Genomic DNA, 24,641 nt, shown 5'->3' with positions numbered 1-24,641 from the left:
GAAAGATAAAACAGACAGAGAGCACAATCCGTATGTCTGGAGAGGGCATTTCCTCGGTGACAAGAAGAAACCGTTTAGAAGCGAAAGGCAGGAACTAGCTGCCTGTGGAAGCGGAGAGACGAAGTCGGGCATTGAGCGTGGCGCGCCCGCATCGCTCACCCACAAACAAGTGGGACCCACCGCAGCAGAGAAGGGGAGCGCCCTGTTTTTGACTGGGGGGGGGGGTCCGCGTCTCCATTTGTGTTCGAATACAAAATTATTACCATATGATCCCGGTTTCTTTTTCCAACATTTCAAGCAAGCTGAGGGCCACGTTGCGAAGGGAGGGAGCGGCGCTCCCCCCCCCCGGTGCCGATCCTCTAGTAACCTCCCAAGGAGCCTAGTGGTTACCCACGATTATTCTGCAATGGGGACGCCTGGTTTTGCATTGTAACAGCCTGAGCGGCAAAGCTAAGAGAAGAGCATGACAGCCCCGCAACGCACAACGGCCTTCCTTTCTTAACGAACTTGACGGCTGAGGGTTCTGGTCATCCGCGACAGCCTTGCCTTGCAAGGGAGTCCCCCGCGGGGCGGAGGTGGAGCTGGCTCAGATTTCTTTTTTAAAAAAATCTTGCTAAACATCCCACTGATTTTGGGACGGTTGTTCCGCCAAAACAGCTCCCCTTTCGGTAGGGAATTTGGCTAGGCCAAATTCCGTACTTGGTCTTATACCGAAGCCATCATACAGTACTTCACTGATTTCCGGATGAACAGTTTGTGCTTTTAAAAAAAAATCACAGGTTTAAAGGACCGAATTAGAAACACCGTAGGTGTAGGAGACACACACACACACACCAGTCTTTACTGCCACGTATGATTTTCTTATTTGTTTGCGGAGGAGCGGAATCTGCTGTAAAATGCACCAAAAACTTGTACATCTCTGTTGATATTTATGGGTCAACGATGGTCTCATTCCTGTTCCCAAGGGAAAAACAAAAACGACAGCCACTGACATCGGAAATCGGTCCGGGTATTCACACCCATCTTAACACAAACAAACTGCAACTTGACTCTGCCAAAAATACGAGTTGACTGTTGTCCTTAATTAGACACCGGATGTTTTGGGCGGAGAGGAGAGACCCCCTTTCTCTACGACGCACGTCCCCGTGTACAGGATGCGTCTCAAAAAGGTTGCGAATACAACTACTCCGCGTACTTTAAACTTCCGGTTTCCTTGTGGTTCAGGGGGAAACACACTAAACTCATCTTTGTAGAAACTTTTAATGCTTCCACTGATGGATTCTGTTTGAAACGAGACTGTGGTGGGGAGATCAAAATATCTGTGTTGAAAACACAAAAGGCTGCAAGATCTTTCCTTTCCTATCTCTATGTTCAAGCGTCGGGTGGCGACGGACGTGACGGAGAAGGGGATTCGCCTTCCGGCTCATCTGTCGGAGGGACCCACGTGGATGTGGTCGCCTCCTCCGGGGAGATGGAGGCGTTGGATCGGGTAGTGTAAGTGTTGCCGTTGCTGAGTGTTGCCGGGGGTTGTGCTCCTGCTCACCTAACCCTGAAGCTCTTGTCTTCCTTCTCTCTGAAGGATGTATTTGTATGTCCCCTAAAATACAGTATGTATTCGATGTGGGTGAAGTCGGGTGGTAGACCCATGGACCTCGGCGGGGTTTACTCCCGAGGGAGTTTGTTTGTTTGTTTATTCAACTTATATGCCGCCCACTCTACCCAAAGGTCTCTGGCTCACAATTATCTGCGTTTGGGGCTTTTCACGGGATGAGGTGTCGTAGGGTTGCTCAAATGTTGGTGAGGGCATGAAGTGTTGTCCTTGGCTGACAGCTCCCTAGGCATCTGTCGGTGCTGGAGAGAGAGAGAGAAACGGAGCCAGCGAGAGTGAGCGAGCAACAGAGCTTATAGCTGAAGAACAACCGCTGTGTTTTTGGCTCCAGGTTTGATCCAGTTTATGATAGTCACTCTTTTGAAAAACCGCAGAGTGTTTTTTCGTGTGTTTCTATTATTTGATTGTGTACCGTTTAGTAGGGATTTTCTTTATGTTTTTTTTAAGCCATGGAGAAGCTAGAGAGACCCAATTGCCTCATTAGATACTACTGGATTGTAGTCTTTCTGATCTGTGCCCATAGGCCATGCTGGCAGGGACTGATAAGAGTTTGAGTCCAAAAGACTTTGGAGGGCCACCGGTTCCCCATCTCTGCTTTCAAACAACAGCAGACTAAAATACAGCACAGAATAGGATTTCATCAAGTAAGCAACAAAAAAAAAATAGTGCCTTTGCAGATAATGTTTAATTTTTTTTTAACATTCACTTTGTGTCATTTAAAATTATCCTGGCAGGAAACCCAAAACCAAGAGGGCCAAACGGTTTCTGGAGAAAAGAGAGCCAAAGCTTACAGAGAATACCAAGAATGCTATGTTAATAAAAGGTGGAAATGCAAGTTCAGCAGTAACTGAAGTTCTGAAAGACATTGTAAGTATTTTTAGAAATGTCTGTAAAAGTGGTGTAATATTCTGATGAGTTACAGAAAAATCTGGGTTTGGAAATACATACTTGGAATATTCCCTAATGAATGATTCCTCTAAGCATCATGTTCTTATAGACTGTGTTTAATAATTTGAACTACCACAATTCTAGGAAGCTAATAGAAGCTTAGCTTAGCTCCCCCACCCCCCACCCCCCACCCCAAGCTTTCAAAGTAGACTTTGGGAGACTTTGGAATTTTGGGAGGCTCTGTTCAACCCAATGATAAAAGCCTCTTTTGGATAAAAGAGCTGTAGGTAGAAAAGGGCATAGGAATCCCCCTTATACTGTGTCAGAGCATTGGCCTGTCTGGCCCAATATTGTTTATGCTGATTGAGAGTTTTGGGAGGAATTCCTTCTGTAGTAGTATCTGGGTGTGTGTGTTGTTTCTAAGTAAGCTCCTGTTCAGTTGCCAGACCCAGCCCTTGTTAGATTCTGAAGAGACAAGGTCAGTTGTGTTCAGGATGGCGTGTTTTCAGCCTCCTTTGAGCAGAGAGATGAAATTTAGGTGTAACCCCCAGAACCCTGAGAAGGAAGTAGAATGCAAAAGGGGTCACTGTGCTGATTTGGCGCTAGCATTTTCCCCATGTTCTTTTGCCACCTGTGGTGCAGTAAGAGTCAGTAGGGCTGTTTCACAACGGGGAAAGCAGGATAGTCTTCTGAGGCAGATGAGATTATCTCTGTTTTTTTTGTAAAACTGAGGTGTGACTGTTTCAGGCAGAAACTCCCAGAATCCCTGAGCCATGCTTGCAGAGGAACTTGAGTTGTGGTGCCAAAAATGGATTTCCCATGCTTTGCTTTATCATGAAGCCAGCAGCTGCCTTTTTCACAGAAGCAGCAGGGGATCAGCAGAGCTCCCTAAGAGATCCATTTCAGGAAGCCTATTAGAGAGATAAGTGTGTGGTGGTGATCTCCCTGGGGCATTCAGTAATCTAGGCTTTGTTTTATCAGTGTGACATCTAAACAGATTTCCATTGTATTTGAAGTAAACTGTGTGTAGCATGCCTTCTTGTTAAAATGTTGTCTTTTATTGTCTCTCCCCCCCCCCCAGTATGCTCTGAAAAAGCCATTTGCTGTGCTTTATAAGAAGTAAGTGCTATTTTCCTAAGATGTGATCTGGGGCTACAGCCGTATTCTAGGCATTATCAGGCTGGGTCCTCCAGCAGAGACAGGGTTATAGTTCCACCCTGGACGATTGGGAGTCTGAATTTTATAGAAGCCTCGGTGAATATAGCAGTGCTTACAAAGGCCTCCCGCTGTATGTGTTTGCTCTGTAACTGGGTGTTGGGGTGGGGTTAACTCATGATGCATTGTCAGTAGTAGGCCTATGATTTGTTTTACTCCAGTGTGATGAAAACTTTTGTGGAATATGGTGTCATTCAAGAGAAGCTAATACTAATACAGTGGTGCCCTGCATAGCGACGATAATCCGTGCAGCCAAAATCATCGCTATACGGATTCGTCGCTATGCGAAATAAAAAAGCCCATAGGAATGCATTGAAACCCCTTCAATGCGTTCCTATGGGCTTAAAACATCCCTTTAAAGCAAAAATCCTCCATACGGCTGCCATTTTAGCTGCCCGGTAAGCAAGGAATCAGTCCCTGTTTTATCCAGCGGCCATTTTGGAACCGCCAATCAGCTGGGGAAAAATCATCGCTATGCGAAAATCGGTAAGCGAAACACCTTACCGATGATCACAAAGCGATTTTCCCCCATAGGAAACATCGTTATGCAATCGCAAAAGCGATCGCAAAAACATCGTCGCTATGTGGATTCGTCGTTAAACGGGGCGCCCGTTATGCGAGGCACCACTGTATAGCTATGTCACTCAATATAGCACAGCCATACTAACTGTTGATATGGAAATCGGAATGTTGTAAAGGGCTTCTTTGTATACAAAATTGGACAGCAATGTTCAAATGGTCTGTGAAAGTGGTTACTCTATGGACTGGCACCTGTTCAAATTCAAGTCCAGTTTTCCTCACCAGTTTGTTCATGCAATCCCCAGAGAGATGAAGAGTGGTTTTTTTCCTAAGAATTTTTCATAGTAAAAGTTTTCACGAGGTAATTGTGCAGTCTGTTTCAGCAATAACAAAAACAGAAGTACAGTGGTGTCTTGCATAACAGTCGCTCCATATAGCAATGAAATCGCTTTGCGATGGACTTTTTGCCATCGCAAGAGCGATTGCTTTGCGATGGCCCCTATGGGGAAAATTCGCTTTGCGATGATCGCAGGCAAGCGATCATAGCAAAGCGACCCTTTTTGCACAGCTGACCCCGCCGATCAGCTGTGCTTCGTCTCTCTCTCTCTCTCTCCACCCCTCGCAGCTCCAGCCTCGGCAGGGAAACTGAGGCACCGCCACCGCCACCCTGGCCGAGAAAGACCCTCTGTGCCTGCAGCAACCTTAAGCTAAGGTTGATGCAGGCACAGAGGGTCTTTCTTGGCCGGGGCGGCGGCGGTGCCTCAGTCTCCCTGCCGAGGCTGGAGCTGCGAGGGGTGGAGAGAGAGAGAAAGACGAAGCACAGCTGATCGGCGGTTCCAAAATGGCCGCCCGCTGTTTTGCCTCGCTTTAGAGGCACCCAAAATGGCCACCGCTATGGAGGATTTTCGCTTAAGGTGAGTTTTAAAGCCCTTAGGAACACATTAAACGCGTTTTAATGTGTTCCTATGGGCTTTTTAAAATTGCTTAGTGATTAAATCACTTAGCGACGTTTTTCCTGGAACGGATTAACGTCGCTAAGTGAGGCACCACTGTATTACAGTGCCTTTAAGACTATAAAAAGTATTTCATTGTGAATTGTTTTACACATACACATCTTCAGAAACATATTCTTCAGATATGAGACACAATTTGCCTGACTAAAGTGGTTGCGATCAACAAAAGCTCAGACTGAAATACAGTAGATAGGTCAGTTTTAAAGGTGCCTCAATGCTTCCATTTTTATTGTACTGAGTGTGTTTCATGCTTGAGTGAGAAATGGAACGTAGATTTCCAAATCCTACTCCAGCATTTGAACCATTATACTGGCTGCCATGTTTAGATGCAGTAAAATACATGTTGGGGACAAAGGCATGTCCTCTGAACTGCCTGGGAATGTTCAGTTAGTCTTTCCTGGATACAGTGTAGTAGGTTTGCTGAGCTGTTCCTGGACTACATAAACATTTAGTGTAGTAAAGATAAAGGTTCCCCTTGACAATTAACTCAAGTTATGTGTAGTTCTTGCACTAATTGTGTAGTAATCGTATAAATTTCCAGGTAGAGCTTGATTTATTGTATAAAATGTCTGAATGGTGTTTTTTTTCAAGATTAAATTCTGTTCTTTTTAGAAAAAATATTACAAGACCTTTTGAAGATCAGACCTCACTGGTGAGTTTAAAAGACATCTATCCATTTGGAGCAAGAGAAACTGAAATAGCAAAATAAATAGATCATCAGGAGAAGAGGACACAGTAAAATGGAATTTAATGGAATGTGTGATAATAGAGGATGCATTTAATAATTAACTTTATTTGTTGTCCTACTAAATCGGTCTTCCCAAACTGGATCCCTTGCATCCATCCATCAGTCCCAACCAGCTACTGACAGGGAGAGTGAAAGTAGTTACCCAAAACACTTGGACGGCACCACCAAGTTGAGAAAGGCAGATACAGTACTACCTTGGTTTGCTAACACCTCAGTTTATGTAATTTTCAGTTTATGAATTGAAATTCATAAGAAATAAAGCCTGGGTTTAGATTTTTTTTTCTTTTTGCAGTACGAAAGGGTTTTCCCAGGGGCGCATTGCACCTATAACACAGCCCCTTTGGCAGCGTAATTGACGTTTTGGTTTGCGAAATTTCCATTACTACATAACGTCACATAGAATGGGTCCATTTCGCAAACCGAGGTACTACTGTAATAAGTCTCAGTGACCCACAAATAAGAGATGAATTAACTAAAGAAGGGAAGCCATGGTCTTGAGTTTGCAAGAATTGAGCAGATCTCTTAAAGAATTGACCTCTTGGCGGGTTCTGATTCATAGGGTTGCCATACATTAGAAGAACAATAACAATTCCTGCAGGCTTTATAAACAAAATCATGTCTTAATTTCCAAACATGCTAAAGCAGATATTAAATACATAAATAAATCTGGAAATGATAATGAGGAGCTAATGGGGTTATTTTGCTCAACAAGGTTGAAAAGCTGCTCAGTAGTCACATATTCTGCTGCATTGGATAGTGTTTTCTTTTATGATGTTCTTTGCAGGGTGTTCAACATATTTGAAAATTGATCTCTTTCATTAACAGGAATTTTTTTCCAAGAAGTCTGACTGTTCCTTGTTCCTGTTTGGATCACATAATAAGAAGAGGCCCAATAATTTGATAATAGGTTAAGTGTTGTTTTAAACCACTGGATTGATTTTCATTTTTAAAATATAAGATTTGAGGGAAATAATGACAATAAATGTGAAAGAATTGTATCTTCATCTTAAGTCCCTTTAATTGCTGTGCCATGAATGTGTGGCGTCCTGTTTTCATTCCTCATCTTCCCATCCCCCACTAAACATACAGAGAGGGAACAGGGATACTCTGCTCTCCACAGAAAGTGAGATCAGGTTTTTGTTTGTTTTAGTAATTTATTTATTTGCTCAGTTTATAACCTTTCTCTCTCCCAAGAGGGACCCAAGATGGCTTACAAAAACCTTTGTTTGTGTTAGCAGAGGAGGAGTCTGTACTGAAATGACTGGTCCTATAGACAGTGGGGAGCAATTGTGGCGCCCCAGGTATATTTGCTTGCTGTTCTCAGCAGGCATAACCAGCACAGAGAGTGGTTAGAGATGATGACAATTGCTGTTCCGAAACATCTGGAGGGCCACAATTGCCTGCCCTCCTGTATACCCACGCACAGAAGAGTTGTTTCTTGTTGGTTTCATAGAAGTTAAGGAGAGGGCAGTTGGATGCAGAGTCATGTTTTCCTTCACACATTTGTCTCAAATATCATAGAGAAGGTGGGAATAGGACCTCTGGTTTAGTAGCATTAGTAGTAAGAACTGTCATCATTTCATTCTGCTGTTTGTCCAGTCTTTGTGATTTGCACAACATTTGTTTTCTATGTTGTGCTCAGATTGGCATCTTGTGGGGAACTGAAGTTGAAGTAGTCACTTGGCCAAGATTATACAGTGAATCGGTGGCAGAGATGATGCTAAAAGTCTCTCTGGCATGTCAAGTCTCTTGAATAGGAGTTTGAAGTCTAAGGCCTATTTCTATGTGACTCCTGAAGAGGAAGGGGCTCTTAGCTGCAAATGGTTAACTTTATAAGTGCTGTGAATCTTGCAAGTCAACTGCTACCTCGCTATCCATCTGTTTGTACTTTGCAATGGCATTAGAATACATCCCAAAAGAGCAAAATTGGATTCCTTTGCTTTTCTTCTTGTAGGTCGTATGTATGATTATCACGTTTTGGATATGGTTGAACTAGGGATTGAGAAGTTTGTACCCCTGAAGGATATTAAGGTAAAGTGCTTTTAAAGGATACCAGCTTGCTAGAAATGATTACTGATTAACTGATTTTATGTTTTCAAAAATAAATTTGTGAGGATGGTTACAGATCCTCCTAATTAGACATTATTTATTTGAAAATATTGTGTATAGCCTTCAGTTCAACATTTCCAGGACAGTTTGCATTAACTAAAAAGCCACAACAGAAACAATAAAAAACAGCAATGAGGAGTACTGCATTTTGGGGGGTGGGGGTGGGAATTGGAGGTTAAAAGCCTGAAATAATAAATAGGTTTTTGCATGATTGCAGACTTAACCTGTATTCTATAATACGTGTTGTAAATAATGTCAGAACAACAGTTAATGGCTTCTATTGTAGAATATTTTAAAGTTTATGATTTCTTTAGTTGTTTTAAATAAAGTAAAGAATGGATCTTTAAAGAGATTTCCTTGAGCATATTTCGTATTTCCTTTTAAAAGAAGAAAACAATTTTTTATTACAGTTCTTTCAGAAATAATAATGTTAATACTTGTAAGCTTATTGTAGCAAAATAGAATTCACCTCCTGTTTAATGCTACCAGGTAGTCAACACAAATCACATGAATTAAGATATTTTGCAGGAAGGTAGCTGAGTTAGCCAGTTGCAGTGGAAACTCCAGAATCTTGTGGTACTTTTGATAAACTTATGATGACAACTGCTCTGTCCCTTTTTGAGTGATAGAAATGGAATTTATTGATAATGTTCAGAAGTTTTATTTTGCAAACTGTCTTTGAAGTTTTTTAAATCCAGGAATGGCTGACATAAGGCCAGTGATGGAGTTTCCTGGGTGGTTAATATATACTTGCAAACCTCAAAATAATGCTTGATGCATATTATGTAGTCCACTATGACTACATCTTAGTGGCTTTTTGTTTCAGTTAAGCTGTATGTGCTTACAAATGACTCGCTTTCCCTCTTATTTGCCTGACAGTGTAATGTACATTTTGTCATTTATTTTACTGATAAGTTTTCAAGATGTTGCCACATTCTGCCATAGCTATCTTTTTTTAAATGTTCTAAAATGTAGAGTAGCAAGTGCCCTGAAGGAACAAAACCTATGTTGATATTTGCGGGTGATGCTTTTGACATCAGTGAAGAGCATAGGCGCTTGAAAAGCCTTCTGATTGGTAAGCCTGTTCTGTTTACTTTTCTATATAATGGGAACGGTTGCAAGCACAGAGTCTGCCAATTTTCAGCTGTGGGTTAGGTTTATAGCCATCTACTGAGATTCATAAAATATGACAGAAACAGTTCACTGGGATAAAGTTAAGTCAATAACTGTGACCTTTTAAAATATTTATTTTCTTACGTGCTGTCTTATCTTGCTGATCCAAAGTTTTTCCAGCTTGGGGAGTAGAAGACATGGACAAATGATGGTAAATTTGTTTTGAGATGAAGGAATAGATTTGGAGACAAGAATAAATGTGGGCTGAGAGGAAGGTCAGGGTTTGGGAGGCAATGTGGGAACAGGGATGCTTGAGCATTGGAAAGTTTCAGTGTCGACTCGGCCAGCAATCTGGATGGGAGGCCACCAGGAATCTTGTGTCCAAATGCTCTGTACATCTATGCTTGTATAATATGTACATGTTTACATTAAAGGTAGACCTTTATTGCAGGATGCTAAGAATTTATTAGAGTATTACCACTGATGAAAGAGGTGAAAGAGAAGAGCGCAAAAAATGATCTGAAGCTCAATATCAAAAAAACTAAGATCATGGCCACTGGTCCCATCACCTCCTGGCAAACAGAAGGGAAAGATATGGAGGCAGTGACTGCGAGTCAAGAGTCCAAGCATGGCTGCGATCGCCCAGCGCAGCACGGCTCCCAGCGGCGGGGGCGGGGGGCTCAAGTTACCTTCCAGGGTTTCTCTGCCGCCATGGGAGGCATCTTGGAGGTACCTGCCGCTGCCGATAGTGCTTCGGAGGCACTATCGGCGGCGGGGGGGACCTCCAAGAGGCCTCCCATGGTGGTGGGGAAGGCATCTGGAGGTCCCCCGACGCACCACTCCGCGCCCACTGCCGGCTTTCTGAGCAGCTCGACCCCTGCTGCTGGCTTTCGGCTTCCCGAGCTTCACAACTCCCTTCTCCATCCCTGTCTCCCGTCCCTGGTGCCCTGTGCCTTTTGTCCCTGTAGGAGACAGGGACTGGAGACAGAGGGTAGCGGAGGGGGTTTTGAAGCCTGGAAAGCCGAAAGCTGGCTGCGGGGGTGGAGCAGCTCAGAAAGCCAGCAGCAGGCGTGGAGTGGATTTCGGCTTCCCGGGCTTCCAAAGCTGCACCCGCTGCCCTTTGTCTTCCATCCCCGGTGCCCTCTGCCTTCTGTCCACACAGGGACAGAAGGCAGAGGGCACCAGGGAGGGGAGACAGAGGACAGCGGGTGCAGCTTTGGAAGCCTGGGATTTTTTTTCTTTGCCTCAAACGGATTAAATGGTTTTCAATGCATTCCTATGGGAAATGGATTCTCGACCTACGGGCTTTTCGACCTGCGGCCACTGTTCCAATACAGATTAATTCTGTAAGTCGAGGATCCACTGTATATTCATTTCTCTGGAATGATGCAACAGTGAAGTCCATTGCACTGCGATACTGCATTCTGAATGACATTGAATGGCCCATTGTAAAATATGAGCAAGGTGAAGATTATAGGGTGAATGATCAAGGGCCCTGTATCTATGCTGTCACTGTAACAGTGAAGTCAAAACATTTTATTTTTACTTGTCTTGTTGCATTTACATCACAACTTTCCTTCAAAGCATCAAACATGGCTCTTCTCCCTGCTCCATCCTCACAACAGCCCCAGGTGTCAGGCCAAGAGAAGCGAGGGTGACAGGCCTGAGGCTGCCCTTTGGGTTTTGTGGCGGAGTACTATACCACACAAACTCTATCCATATTTACAGTATATTACTCTTTTTTCTGTTACACTGTCCCGCTTCTCAGCTGGGAAACAGACAACACATTTTACTCCTGTTGATTCTAGGCGAGCGGAAATGCATATGTTCAGTTTCAGATGCCATAAGGGAAGGTGTGAAATGGAAAAGCATTTGTTTCTTTGGGTTCTTTTCCTCCCAAAATGTCTGAAGCTGCTCTGTATTGTCTTGAAAATTTGAAACAGCACCTCAGATTTGTTCCCCTCTAAACTCAGAAAGCCTCATAAATGTTGATGGTTACTGGTTTGAGTATGTTTAGTATTGTTCTCAATTGCAGCCACATTTGAACCTTATATACCACCTTAATTTCAAATCCCCAGTGTCCCATTGGGAAAACGGAGCCCACTTTATGATAATAGAATCATGAAGTTGGACGACCATCAAGTCCAACCCCTTGCTCAGTGCAGGAATACATATCAAAGGATATCTGCCAAGTGGTTCTCTAAATTTTTCTTGAATGCCTCCAGTGTTGGAGCACTCGCCACCTCTCGAGTTAATTGGTTCCATTGCCATACTGCTCTAGCAGTTACATCAGCAACAGTAATTACATTTGAGGCTGTTCAGATCTAGCCATCAGATTTCAGCATAGGAGCAAAAAATAATTTTTGATACAGTATATCACTGGCATTATGGCATGGAATGAGTACCATACAAAATCTTGATTTTCCAGAGAGGGTCTTGCTTTATTTTTTAAAGCTGTAACATATTTTCTCCTATTTTTCTTCTTCTAGCTTTGTTCAGTACTAGCAAATTAGGTGATTCCAGGTTCACACCATGCTTTAGTTCAAATACTGTCAATTTTCTTATAACTGGAAAATTTTGTAAAAACATTTTTAAAAGACAAATTCAGTATCCTCAATGTTTTTTAGAACCTGGAACCTTTATTCTCTTCTGTTTGTTTGAGGTGTATACACACCATCTCCATGCCTAAGCATTGTGATCTAGGTCAGTGGTTCTTAACCTTTGTTACTCAGGTGCTGATGGTGAAGGCTTCTGGGAGTTGCAGTCCAAAAATATCAGAGTAACAAAGGTTAAGAACCAGTGATCTAGGTGACTAATACACATTGATGGGGTACATCCATAGAAATTCATGGGAGGGGGATATGTATCAAGAAACGTTCCATATGGAATACAGTGGGGTCTTGACTTGAGAACTTAATCCGTATTGGAAGGCGGTTCTCAAGTCAAAAAGTCTGTAGGTCAAGTCTCCGTTGACCTACAGTGCATTGAAAACCGATTAATCCCGTAACAGGCCGTTTTTGTTCCATTTTGGTTTTTTTCTGGTCTGTAAGTCAAATCTCAGTCTGCAAGTCAAACCTAAATTTTGCGGCCAGAGAAGTCTGTAACTCAAAAAGTCTGTAAGTCAAGCCGTCTGTAAGTCAAGGGTCCGCTGTAGTCGCCATAGGTAATCAGTAAAATCATAACGTGGAGACTCTGTTTGCATATTGAGGCTTCCTGTCTTGCAAATATGTCTATACTGAAGATACTAAAAAAAGTATTCTTTTTTTTACCAGTAGGTTCTAGTCAAATGTAGACTTGAACAAGTTATAGAAGGTATGCCTTTAAGTGAAATGTAATGCCAAAGCAGTAGTGAAAGAAGCAATTAAGTGACACACTACTTCTATCCAGTAGAATGGGTTTAACTACAGCTTGAACTACTGTAGAGTTTGTATTAACTTCATAGGGGTGAGATTTGGATTTCTGCTAAAAAGTGACTATCTTTTAAATGTGCCATCCTGCATTACCCCAGGGATGTCAAACACTAAATGAACACCATTACCCATACTATGTGATTACAGTGGTGCCTCAACTTAACCACCATCCTAACGTATAACCATTTCGAGTTGCGACCAGCTCCAGCCACAAAACTTTGCTTCGACTTGTGGCCAGAGCTTTGAGTTACAAACAGAAAAGAGGCATGGAAAAAAGGTGGGGAATTCAAATATAGGTACTAACTGTTGGTCAGCAAAGAGCTTCTTTGTAGCTCTTTCACCCCAAAAGTTAGAGCAGGGGTCTCAAACTCAATTTACCTGGGGGCTGCTGGAGGAAGAGTCTGGGTGAGGCTGGGCCGCATCATATTTTCTGCCAAGCGGAGCAAGAGCCCAAGGAAGCTGCCCAGGAGTTTCCTTAGCCCAGCTGGGGCTCCAAAGAGGAGGAGGAGGAGGGGCAGGCGAGCCCTCGTCACCCGTCCACGACCTCCTCCAGCTCCTTCTTCACTATAACCACCAGCAGCAGGACGAAGAAGCGGAGAAGGGAGGGAGCGCCGGCGACCGCCTAGTGGGATGGTGAGGAGGGCATGACATAAAATAATAATAAAAAAACCTCACAGAATTCTTCTTGCCAAAGGAGAAAAGCCCCCACTGGTACCCACAAAATTAAACAGAACGGGCCGGGGCCCCCACAGGGCACACACGCATGCATGCACACAACACACGGAGGTCTGGCAACCTTCCTCTGAGGGCCCCCCCCTCAAAAAAAGGCGCACTCAGCAGCAGCAGCAGCTACCCCCACCATGGCAGAGGAGCAAACTTTGCGAGGCGAGTCCAGGCAGCCTCCAGAGCTGATGCTGCTGAAGCAGGACAAAGAGGAGGAGGAGGAGGAGGAGGAGGAGGAGGAAGCACCGCTGGGCGCTGAGGCAGCCGCTGGCCGGGCTGGTGCTGGGGGTGCCAAGAGAGCCAGAGGGCCACTTCCCTGGAAGAGGTGGCGGTGGTGGCGGCAGCTGCTGTTGGCGGCTTGGAGGTGCTCTTCAAGGACAGGCTGGAAGCGAGCTCCTCTCTCAGGCATTGCTCGGCAGGGGCTCAGGGAAAAGGGCCAGTAGCGCGCCTCACTCACCAGCTCTTGCAGCACCTCTTGCACCCTCCATCTGGAACTGCAGCCTGCCAGGCAGCAGACAGGAGGGGTGTCTGGCAGGTTGCAGTTCCGGATGGAGGGTGCAAGAGCCGCTGTCTTGGGAGAGAGCCAGCGAGTGAGGCGAGGCTTTTTTTGATTCTTGACAGCAGAGGACACATGGGTGCTTCAAGGGGGTGCAGGCAAGGTGGGGGCCACAAACTATCATCTGGTGGGCCGCATGTTTGAGACCCCTGGGTTCGAGTGTGTGTGTTGGAGGAGACTTCTAACTGCCTCATGCTGCTTTCTGCTTCTGAGTGAGTACATTTACTTTGTTTTCCAGGGTGGACTTGAGCTGGGGGGAGTTATGTTTCTGTGGTGTGATTTTTGTGTGTGTGTGTTTTGGTGTGTATATTTTTCAAGCCTCAGCACCTTCCGTGGGGCTTACTGTGTTGTTTATTTTTGGTTATTATTATTTTTAAGCCCCAGCGCCTTCCGATGGGGCTTGCTGTGTTTATTTTTGGTTATTTTTTTTAAAGCCCCAACTCCTTCCGATGGGGCTTGCTGTGTGCTTTATTTTTGGTTTTTGGTTTTTTTTAAAGCCTCAGCACCTTCCAGTGGAGTTTGCTGTGTGCTTTTTTTTTTTTTTTTTTTTTGCCAGAACAGATTAATCGTGTTCCAGTGCATTTCAATGGGAAATTGTGCTTAGACTTATGGCCATTTCGAGTTACGTCCATCTTCCGGAACGGATTATGGTTGCAAGTTGAGGCACCACTGTATATCAGTGTTTTTAAGAAACACCTAGGATTCTGTAGATTTGTCAGTCATAGGCTGACTTTGAAATTTGCCCTTATACAGGCTACAAATCTCTGTTGTACAATAGGAATATGCTGGGAAGACTTACCCATGAGACGTGCTGCAGCAAAAGACTGGATCTGGCCCACTTAAATCTGTTTTTTAAAATATATAACCATATGTTGCATTGTAAATGTTAAACAGGTACAGTGTTTAATAAATGTTGGATACTTCTAAACCTTAAATGCAGGCACTCCTTGTTGACATTGCTGAGTTTACTCCCTTCTCCATATGAACAGATGCTCACTTGGCTATCTCATGTTTGATAAGGTCAGCAGCCAGCTGTGAGTTGCCAAGTTTGTCACAGGCATTGGAGAGAGAGATTTTCTCCAGTACAGATTTTTATTTGGCAAGCTTGAACAAAGACTCCTCCAAAATACTGTTTATTGGGTAAAATTCTTGCCTTTTAACACTAATTTTGCAGAAGCATGAACTATTAACCAAACTGAGGGGGCGGGAAGTTAGGATTGAAGCTGGCAAGAACCTGGGAAGACAGATAACATGTCTTGGGTTTGTTTTTAATTTCCAGAGACTAAAAGCCCTTACATGGATTTTTATATAACAAAGAATATGTTGATATGATGGTATGGAATAGTGCCATTTAAGGGTTAGGTGCCAAAAACATTAGGAAATATTATTTCGAAAGCTGCCTCCATAGAGTCTCAGTCATAGCCTTTGACATTAAAATGTCAAGAAAATATTTTTCTCTACTTTCCTGGAAATTAGCCCATTTAGAAATCTAGAAATGCTGAAAAGAGCATTTGAACTTTATGTTTTTGGTTTTATGAATCAGTTGAACAACTTACGGCCTCCAGTTTGTCAACCTTGACTCCCATACAATGGTGATGCATAGCAGGGTAGGAGTCCCAGTACAGTCTGAACAATGTCTTGCACTCCTGGTTGTTCTGTTTTGTCTTATCAGTGGTCCTGCTGTATCTGTGGATCTAAAGCAGTGACTTAATTCAGAAAAAAAATTATGTCACATTACCTTTTCAAGAAATCTTTGACTAAACTGGCAAATTGCTGACACTGCAGTATTCATGATAATATCTGTTAAATAAATGGTCTGGTTATGTCCAATTATAGCTCCAGTTGTGACAGATTATTACATACATTAATTTTGTATTTGTGTAATCTTTGTACTTTGCAGATGTACACATTTTCTTAAATTATCTACCTTTTCTTGGAAATTAACTCATAGTGGAAATGGATTACTACAGCTGAAAAGATTGTTATTGCAACAGGGTGGATTTGATTTAAATACAATCAACTTAAATCATGATTTAAATTGGACTTTTTGACAATGTAAATCAAAACATGGATTTTTAAAATTTAAACCATGTTTTTTTAAAAATCATTGATTTTTTATCTATATTGCAATTTTTATCTATATTGTGTTGATTTTTATCTATATTTTTTATCCCTATATTGCAATATTAGAAAGATAAAGGCCATTGTCCCATTTTTTTCCCATGACTCTATATTTATATTTATCTGGACATGATTACCTTTTGTCATGCCTACATTTTCAAAGTATTTTTTCTTCTGTTGAATTTGGTTTTGTATTAACCTTGTTCTGTTTTCTTTATACGATTTATGTACTAATTTGAAAAGTTCTCCACCCTTCTTATAAATGGACTCTCTGCCTCTGCATACCTGAAATTCTGAGGAACACTAAGAAAAATAAAGTGGATTCATTAATCTGAGGATTGGATCTGGTAGAGAGAATTTAATATTATGGACGCTATGTTGTATTTTCTTACTTAAATATTTATTCTTTTTATTATGATTATTAACTTGACACATATTTGAGTTCAGTGCTACATTCTTTCTGTGTTCTTGGCTGACAATGCAATCCAAATCCTTAGTGAGTTTTGCTTGCAAGCTCCATTAAAGTGCTTGCAAGCAAAGATTGCTTGCAAGAGCTTGCAAGCAAAGATCATCAGTACCAGAATCTACACATATTCATTGGCTTTTCCTCCTCCTTTTCACTATGCAGATGGCATTTGATCTAAATTACCGTATTTTCCGTGTGTAAAATGACACTTTTTCCTTAAATGTGACAAAAAATTGAGGGTCGTTTTATACACGGAAGGCAGCTCTTTACTGCTGTGTTTTGTGAAGGCACAGGGCTTAGCAAAAAGGAAGGGGAGGCATTTCTCCCTTCCTTTTTGCTAAGCTCCATTTCTTCTCAAAGGGCAAGAGTGTGCGGGGTTTAGCAAAAAGGAAGGCCAAGGCAACAGGGCTTAGCAAAAAGGGAGCCCTTTGAGCCTTGTTTTTTTCTAATTTGGGGTTATAAAGGGGGGGTCATCTTATAAATGGAGGAATATGGTATAAGCATTAAGAGTTGTAAGATTTCTTTATACGGCCAGAACAGAAACTCCAGAAGAAATCACTTTGGTCCATAAATAAAATCCAGAATTCCACTGATACTCTGCCCCCACAGCCCATAGTTCCAGGAAACTGTGAACAAAATCAATACTGAAAACCTAGCACCTTATTCTACATCACTTGGTGCTATATAAATATATATATATAAGGTTAATTTTTAATACGTGCAAGACATTTAAGCCCCATTTTGTTTTTACTGTTGCTTTACATGTTTTGTGCTTCAGTAACTGTAAAAGGCATAAGTGTTGTTACATGGATTTTATTTATCCAGACCTGTAGCTGCAATCAGTGTGTGAAATCTGGGAGGGGAAGGCATTGTTGCATTTACAGCACACTTGTGTATTAGTATCTGCAGTTCAGCTGGTGTCTTTGTGGAAAAGAGCCTGAGAGAAAGAACAGCCTGATTTAATTTTGGAAGTCAGGCAAAAATACTGTGTTTCAAAGATGCGAATGGTTTTCTGCTCTTTCAGTTCGAATTTCAATTAACATTGAAAATGGACAACATTATTCAGTAAACATTTATGGACCACTCTTTCACCCTTCTTTGCCCACGTGAATTCAGAGTAATCACTTGTGCATGTCTCTTGTCACTTGTGCATGGTCACCTTACTCAGGGATCCATGAATGTTGGTTTGTTGCTATCTGTTAATTACCCACAGAGTCATGACCACCTTCTTTATTGGTTCAAAGAAGGAAGGTGTATACCTACTGCCAGTGAAGGATCTTAATGCAGGGGTGGCGGTACAGTGGGTCGTGATAGTGTGTGTGGGCAAAACTTCCCAGCTTTTCATTCTGAGGCTGTATTCCAGCAATCTGTCGTCATTTTGAGATAGAGGCACTCTGTTTACTATTCCTGGCAGTGACCTATTCAAGAACGTTGCCCTGTTCAAGAATGGAGCAACAAAGATAGTACCGGTAGTTTTGGTTATTTTGAGTGTGAGGCCAGTCATACCCCAAAATGTTTCACAAGGGTACTTTCTCAGTTTTAGAGATGCAGTACATCTTGACACATGGAGGGAAGCCCTATTAATGTTCACTTCTCATCGAAAGAGCACCGCAGTTCCAGCCCATCATCATGTCTGTTGCCCAGAATGTGTGGAGGATTATGAGTCTGAACAGGAGAGCTGCCACGGTCCATGGGGCCACATGAATTGGAACCATGATTTTCTAGAGCCCCCATTTGTTTGGAAAGCCTGCACAGATAACAGTAGTTATCCTTTGTTTGTTTGTTTGTTTGTTTGTTTGTTTGTTTGTTTGTTTGTTTATTTATTTATTTATTTATTTATTTATTTATTTATTTATTTATTTATTTATTTATTTATTTATTTATTTATTTATTTATTTATTTATTTGCTTCCTAGATTTCTTAAATTGCCCCATTTGGTGCAAAGCACTGTACATATTAGTCACCATCCTCATATTGTGGTGATCTGAGGCTAGCAAACTGCTCACGTGGTACGGGTTCTGGAATGTTAATGACTAACCAGAGCTAGAGAAAGCATTTCTCAGGGAAGTTTCTCACTGCCCAGTCTGTTTCTTGGTGGCTGACTGTCCTCAGGAGCGCCTGCTCCTGCTTTCTCTGTCCCCCGCTTCTCTGAGGTTAGAATGCAAATAACTCTTGGAAAGGTAAGCACAGGCCAGGCACGCTTGTGAAATTCCACTGCAGAAAGTTCAGCAGTGCTTTGACTAAAGGAACTGCTCTGCTTGGGAGATAAAATACTGTGAGCTGAGCTATATAGGCCTAGCGGGTACAGTGGTGGCTCGCTTAGCGACGTTAATCCGTTCTGGAAAAAACGTTGCTAAGCGATTTCATTGCTAAGTGATTTTTAAAAGCCCATAGAAATGCATTAAAACACGTTTAATGCGTTCCTATGGGCTCAAAAACTTACCTTTCAGCGAAAATCCTCCATAGCGCCGCCATTTTCGCTGCCTCTTAAGCGAGGCAAAACAGCGGGCGGCCATTTTGTTTACCCGGCAGCCATTTTGAAACCGCCGATCAGCTGGCCGAAAATGGGTGCTTTGCAATGATCTCTTCCCCATGATCATCGCAAAGCAAATTTTCCCCATAAGGACCATCGCTAAGTGATTTTGTCGCTCAACGGAGCGATCGCTAAGCGAGGCACCACTGTATTTGCAAACATGTTACTCCTGTGACAGGCTTACTCTGCCAGTTTCAAACACAGTGGTGCCTCGCAAGCTAAGTTGTCTTGCGAAAAATTCATCTTGCGAAATGCGTTTTCCCATAGGAATGCATTGAAATCTAATTAATGTGTTCCTATGGGCAAAAAAGTCAGAACAAAGTCAAATTTGGTTTGCAAAGGGTTTATTAAGTGCTCTTTAAAGCCATACATATTGTGCAGATGATTTAAAAAATTTCAGTCAAAAAACTAACTTTTTAAACATCATAGAAAAACATTTAAAAATCAGCAAATATGAGGCAGGAACAAAAATCGGAAAAGATTCTTCTTGCGAAGCACAGCCATAGGAACATTTATCTTGCCCCCATTGCCAAGACCATTTGTCTTGCGAGTTTTTTGTCCTGCAAGGCATTTGTCTTGCGAGACACAACTGTATTACATTTCTTTCTGTTTGCCATTATCAAAAAACAATTCTGGCTCTTTTTCCTCTTTTAGATTTCTTCAGAGGCCCTGTTGTGCCCAATATTCGTTTGGCAGGCTTAGAACATGTTCTTCACTTCACAGCTGTGGATGAAAAAATCTTTATGAGAAGTTACAAGTAAGTCTGTGTGATGGTTGGTTTGGGCCACTATGTATAGCAGTAATACACTTACTAAAGCTTGACGTTTTGTGATGTTCACTGCTTGGATTACAGTGTGTCATAGAATCAAGCTGGAACATGACATTTTGTCCATATACTGGTATGCAAATAAGCAAAGTCTTATGCCTGCATTTTTAATAATTCTGAATATGTTTTATTGTTTGTTTGAACAATACAAGTAAGATGTTTGTGATCACAAACATTTCTACTTTCCTTATGGCACCTTAAATATATCTGCTGTATGCTTTCATAGAGTGCAGCTTACTCCATCAGATGTATGAAGAGTTCCTGAAGCTGGCAGATTATTATGTACATGTTTCAGTAGGTGGGTGATGTAATGAGTGGGGTAAGAGGGAATTGAACTGTAGAAAATATCAACATCTTACCTGAGGTCATGAAAAAAACAGTAGTTACCCAGGCATCTTAGCACAGATGAGCTGATTGACATATGTGTTGTATTAAACAACAAAGTTCATAGAGGAAATACTTGAACACTTAGTTTATCAGGATGTTGAACTCTGTGGACTTTGACTTGTATAGGGACCAAGGCTTTGGGAATTACAGTCTATAAAAGCAGTCTTTTCCAAGCTTTGGCAAGTGTGGCAAATCCCCTTTCATGTGGGAGGCAAGCTTCCATCCACATATTGAGCTGGTCTACTCTGTGTTCAGGAACAACACATACTTTGGTTTTGTTGCCATTCACTTCAAAAGGCAGATGGAAGTTTGCTGTGAGGCATGATTTCCAGATTCCAGACAAGACAGTTGGATGAGAGGAACGCTTTCATTTTCTTCATTTTTAGAGTATTGTTGAAAAAGTCTGGTTGCAAAATACCAAGGATTGAACTTGAAGAAATGGGACCCTCACTAGACTTGGTGATGAGGAGAACACATTTGGCATCAGATGATCTTTATAAGTTATCTCTAAAGCAGCCCAAAGCTCTTAAGGTATGGAAGATCTTTATACTTCTGAAAACATTTCTGTAAGAAAAAGGACTGTGGATCTTTCATTCCAGATATGTCCTAAATGTATACATGTGCAATATTTGCCCATTTTCTCATTCCATATTAACAAACCACCCCGTTCTCCAGCTCACCCATTAATTTTCCTATTATCTTTATCTTAAGGGTTTTTTTAAGATTCTGTGGCATCAGGTACAATTTGAATGTTTTAAGTAGTATTGGATCCCAAGTTTATCCTAGAGTTTATTGCATGTGATTTAATTTAGAGAGTTTCTGCTCTTGGATCTTCATTTGAGATATAAATGTGTTTACCTGATGAATGCCCATTCGCCACCATTAGTACAGTACTATATAAGTCACAATTTTTATTTCTCAAAATTGTCAGGACAACTTTGCCTGTGGTTTGAATTCAAAATGCAGCTGCTTTTAAATTGCGAAATTTTTCTGGCAGCTTGGTGGTATTACACAAATGATAGCTGTCGTTCTAAAGATCTGAATGGCACTTCCTTTTGTTTCTAGCCAAAGAAGAAGAAAAATATTTCCCATGATGTCTTTGGTACAAAATATGGGCGGATCCACATGCAGAAACAGGATCTGGATAAGTTGCAAACTCGGAAAATGAAAGGTTTAAAGAAAAGGCCTGCTGAAAAGAAGAATGAAGGTGGAGAAAGTCCAAAGAAACGAAAGCTTGGGTGATAGGGTGGGACAAGACTGAGTAGCTGAGACAGGGCTGCTGCTTTGATTTTTAACTGGAGTAAATATCATTTACACCCAGAATTTCATTTTGAAGCAGTTTTTGAGCAGGTCTTACTACTTTGTCATTCCGAAAGAGTGGGGATGTTTTTAAGGAGAGGGAATGAGTATGGTTCAGTTAGCAATTTTTTTGAAGATTTTTCTTTTGACAGGCATTTGGTATGGCCAACTCTGTAATGATTTCCAACTATTCTTAGTGGCTTGCTCTTTTCCATATTCACTCCCCAATTCTTATTGTTGTCCTTTCAGACTACATTATGCTTGTATTAAAAACGTGCAGTAAGGTCACTAGACAAGAGCTGAAATACCTTTATACTTTGGATATTTTTTTAAAATAAACATACCAAATGTTCAACTCTGAATATGGGACAATTATTTTTTGCAAAAAAAATTAATCAACGCACATTTACTCAAACAGCTTAGTTACAGAGAACAGGAGCATTTTAACTCAAGACTATTCATACTGAATTTGGAAAAAAAAATTACAGAAGCAAGGAATCCCTAGTTGCTTCAGGATTCTCCTCTTTCACTCAAATACTGTTGCTCTTTTTCAAATGAGTCTGTAACTTTGATTGCATTATAAAGTACAGTCAGTCAAATCTAGACCCCCCATGCACCTATCAAGAATTCATCTCTTTTGACTGAAAAAAAAATCCATGTAGGCAGATTCTAAGGGATTACTATTTTAGGAACAGTGATCGTGTAAATAGCTGCAAGGATATAAAAGGACAGCTGACTCATTCTTTCTCTGCTCCCCACTTTTTTATGATGTTTGAGTTCCTGTGGTAACCTGGCCAGTTTCTGAATTGAGGTCAGTGTGCACATTTTGCTATAGGAAAAAGTAACAGTTCCGTTTCAGATATTACAGAGAACAGTAAGAGTACAATATATGTGAGAAATGTTTCTGCTTCATTCCTCTATAGTTGGAACACCAGAAGTCCTTATTGAATGCTTGTTTTAATATACTTCATGAACTTGACCAAATGACTGTCATGTTATAACATCTGAGCATCTGCTATGAGTAAAAAGTTCTGCACCTACACAGATAAACTGTGTCTGGAAGTCTTATGTCACATTTTGTGGAAAAGATCCTACTGTTCTGAAACTCATTGCTCTCTCATTAAGGTATTCCAGAACACCTTGAGGGAAGAGATGAAGTCCCCCCCCCTCACAAAAAAAAGATTTGAGAAGTGTATGAAAACGTACATTCAGAGTATGTTTTGTCATGTGCTTGGGGTTCATCTAAATGGAAAGATGCATATAGTCTGATTCCTTTTTAACAAAATTATTTGGAATGGAAAAAAATCTTACAGGAAGAGGTAGAAATTACCTTTCAGAATGTACCTCAAACTATGAGCTTTGTGCTGTATTAAACCTGGATGCACTTAAAAATACTTGGGCAATTACATTGTAGTTGTTATTTATCTCAAGTATGTATGGGTTGGACATACTTATATTTTCATACCTAGTTTATCTAGGTATCTAGAGCAGGAATGGGCATCTTTAGCACTTCAGGTATTGCAGCTCTGACCATCTTTCACTATGGGATAGGCCAGTGGTTCCCAACATTTTTCGACTCATGGCTCCCTTGACTTACTGGCCATTGGCCACAGCTCCCCAATGAAGTGGGAATGCCATATCCATGGGATCGGTACCCGCTGTTTCACTTATCCACTGTCTGGGAAAAAAAATTAAGAACACAACAGAATACTGTAGAAATACATGTTCCCAAGGTGCATTACCAGGACTGACCACTAGATGGAACCAGATAGTATGTTATATATAATAATAATAATAATAATAATAATAATAATAATAATAATAATAATAATAATAATAATAATAATAATAATAATAATAATTTATTGTCATTGTAAGTATATACACAGTATGCCCATACAACGAAATTCACAGACACCCAGAGACCAGACACAAGCACACACATAACATTCCCCAAACACTCCCCACCCACTAAAAAATTCCCCACTAAAAATACAAACATCTACACCTCAGGCCAAGTAACACAGTCCAACTAATTATTCACTACTGGTGGTCTTTAAGCTCATTATTAATTGCAATTATAGCTCTAGGATAAAAACTATTTAGAAAACGTGTGGTCCGAGTCTTAATTGTTCTATATCTTCTGCCAGACGGTAACAGTTCAAAAAAGTTATAAGCAGGATGGGAAGAGTCTCTCAGGATGCTGTGTGACTTCCTCAGACAGCGGGATGTGAAGATGTCATCCAGGGTTGGTAGCTGGAGCCCGATGATATTATAGGCAGGTTGCTTAATGTACTTGTGGCCTAATGTCTCCAAGGGAAGCAGCTTCTAGTGAAATGAAGCCGCTGGGATGGAAACCCAGTCCTGTGGTAAGAGTGGGCCAGGGTTCCCTCTTTCCACCATGCACAGACACCATAAAAACTGGAAGTAAATGCTTTGTCCTACTCTATGATTCATTGGATGTGGAGGGAGGGAGGAGAAGAATCCACTGTGCCTCCAGCTCAGTTTGGCAGTACCCCAAGGTGCCACAGTACACTGCGAACTGCTGGGATAGACAGATGGGAGTCACTATCTAGCAACATCTGGATTGCCCCTCCTAGTTTTAAAATGTAAGCTGCAACCCAAAAGTCATAATACCCTCACATATGCTCTTAAATTATTCAAGGCTGCTGACAACAGTTATGTACGTGTTCCATTTCTTACTGCTTGACTTACACTGAGTAGCACAATAAAGTCTGACATGCTTCCATTTGGCAACATGCTGTGGCACAAGTTGTTCCTTGTATTATAGCTGGAACAACCGTTGTCCATTATTGAGTTTCTTGAATAGCTTCCTTTTACAGCTGTGACAAAGTCACAAAAAGACTGCATATGCAATTTATGAATACTGCTTTTGCAGCAGCATTGAATGTCCTTTTCAATACATTTGAAGAAAATAACATAGATGTGCTTGTAATGAAGAAAATTCAAAAATCCTAGTTGTGTTTTCCTGGCTGAAGTGATATGATTGACTGGCATAATCGGTATCTTAGGCCAAGAGGGTAAAGTTTTGTATAAAGACCTGCTTTCTCATAAAAAAAGAGAGCATACTTTAATAGCTAAAATA

General features: G+C 41.5%; 1 protein-coding gene across 2 annotated transcripts; it reads left to right on the top strand.

The window, feature by feature from the left end:
* Positions 1-1,118: 1,118 nt before the first annotated feature.
* On the top strand, positions 1,119-22,585 carry RPF2 (ribosome production factor 2 homolog). 2 transcript variants are annotated; one of them, XM_078385044.1, is made up of 11 exons: positions 1,406-1,494; positions 2,133-2,253; positions 2,344-2,476; positions 3,579-3,616; positions 5,857-5,896; positions 6,818-6,899; positions 7,947-8,023; positions 9,077-9,176; positions 19,678-19,780; positions 20,623-20,767; positions 21,302-22,585. In XM_078385044.1, exons 3-11 carry the CDS (start codon positions 2,420-2,422, stop codon positions 21,476-21,478), a joined length of 819 nt encoding a protein of 272 aa, XP_078241170.1. In that variant the 5' UTR covers positions 1,406-1,494; positions 2,133-2,253; positions 2,344-2,419; the 3' UTR covers positions 21,479-22,585. The 2 variants fall into 2 exon arrangements, with proteins under 2 accessions (XP_020661016.1, XP_078241170.1); XM_020805357.3 differs by lacking the exon at positions 2,133-2,253 and having other exon boundaries at positions 1,119-1,494.
* Positions 22,586-24,641: the final 2,056 nt, after the last annotated feature.

The sequence above is a fragment of the Pogona vitticeps genome, chromosome 1 (genome assembly GCF_051106095.1).
Source record: "Pogona vitticeps strain Pit_001003342236 chromosome 1, PviZW2.1, whole genome shotgun sequence".
In the NCBI taxonomy this organism is placed as follows: Eukaryota; Metazoa; Chordata; class Lepidosauria; order Squamata; family Agamidae; genus Pogona; species Pogona vitticeps.
This window is presented reverse-complemented; position numbering and strand designations above follow the sequence as displayed.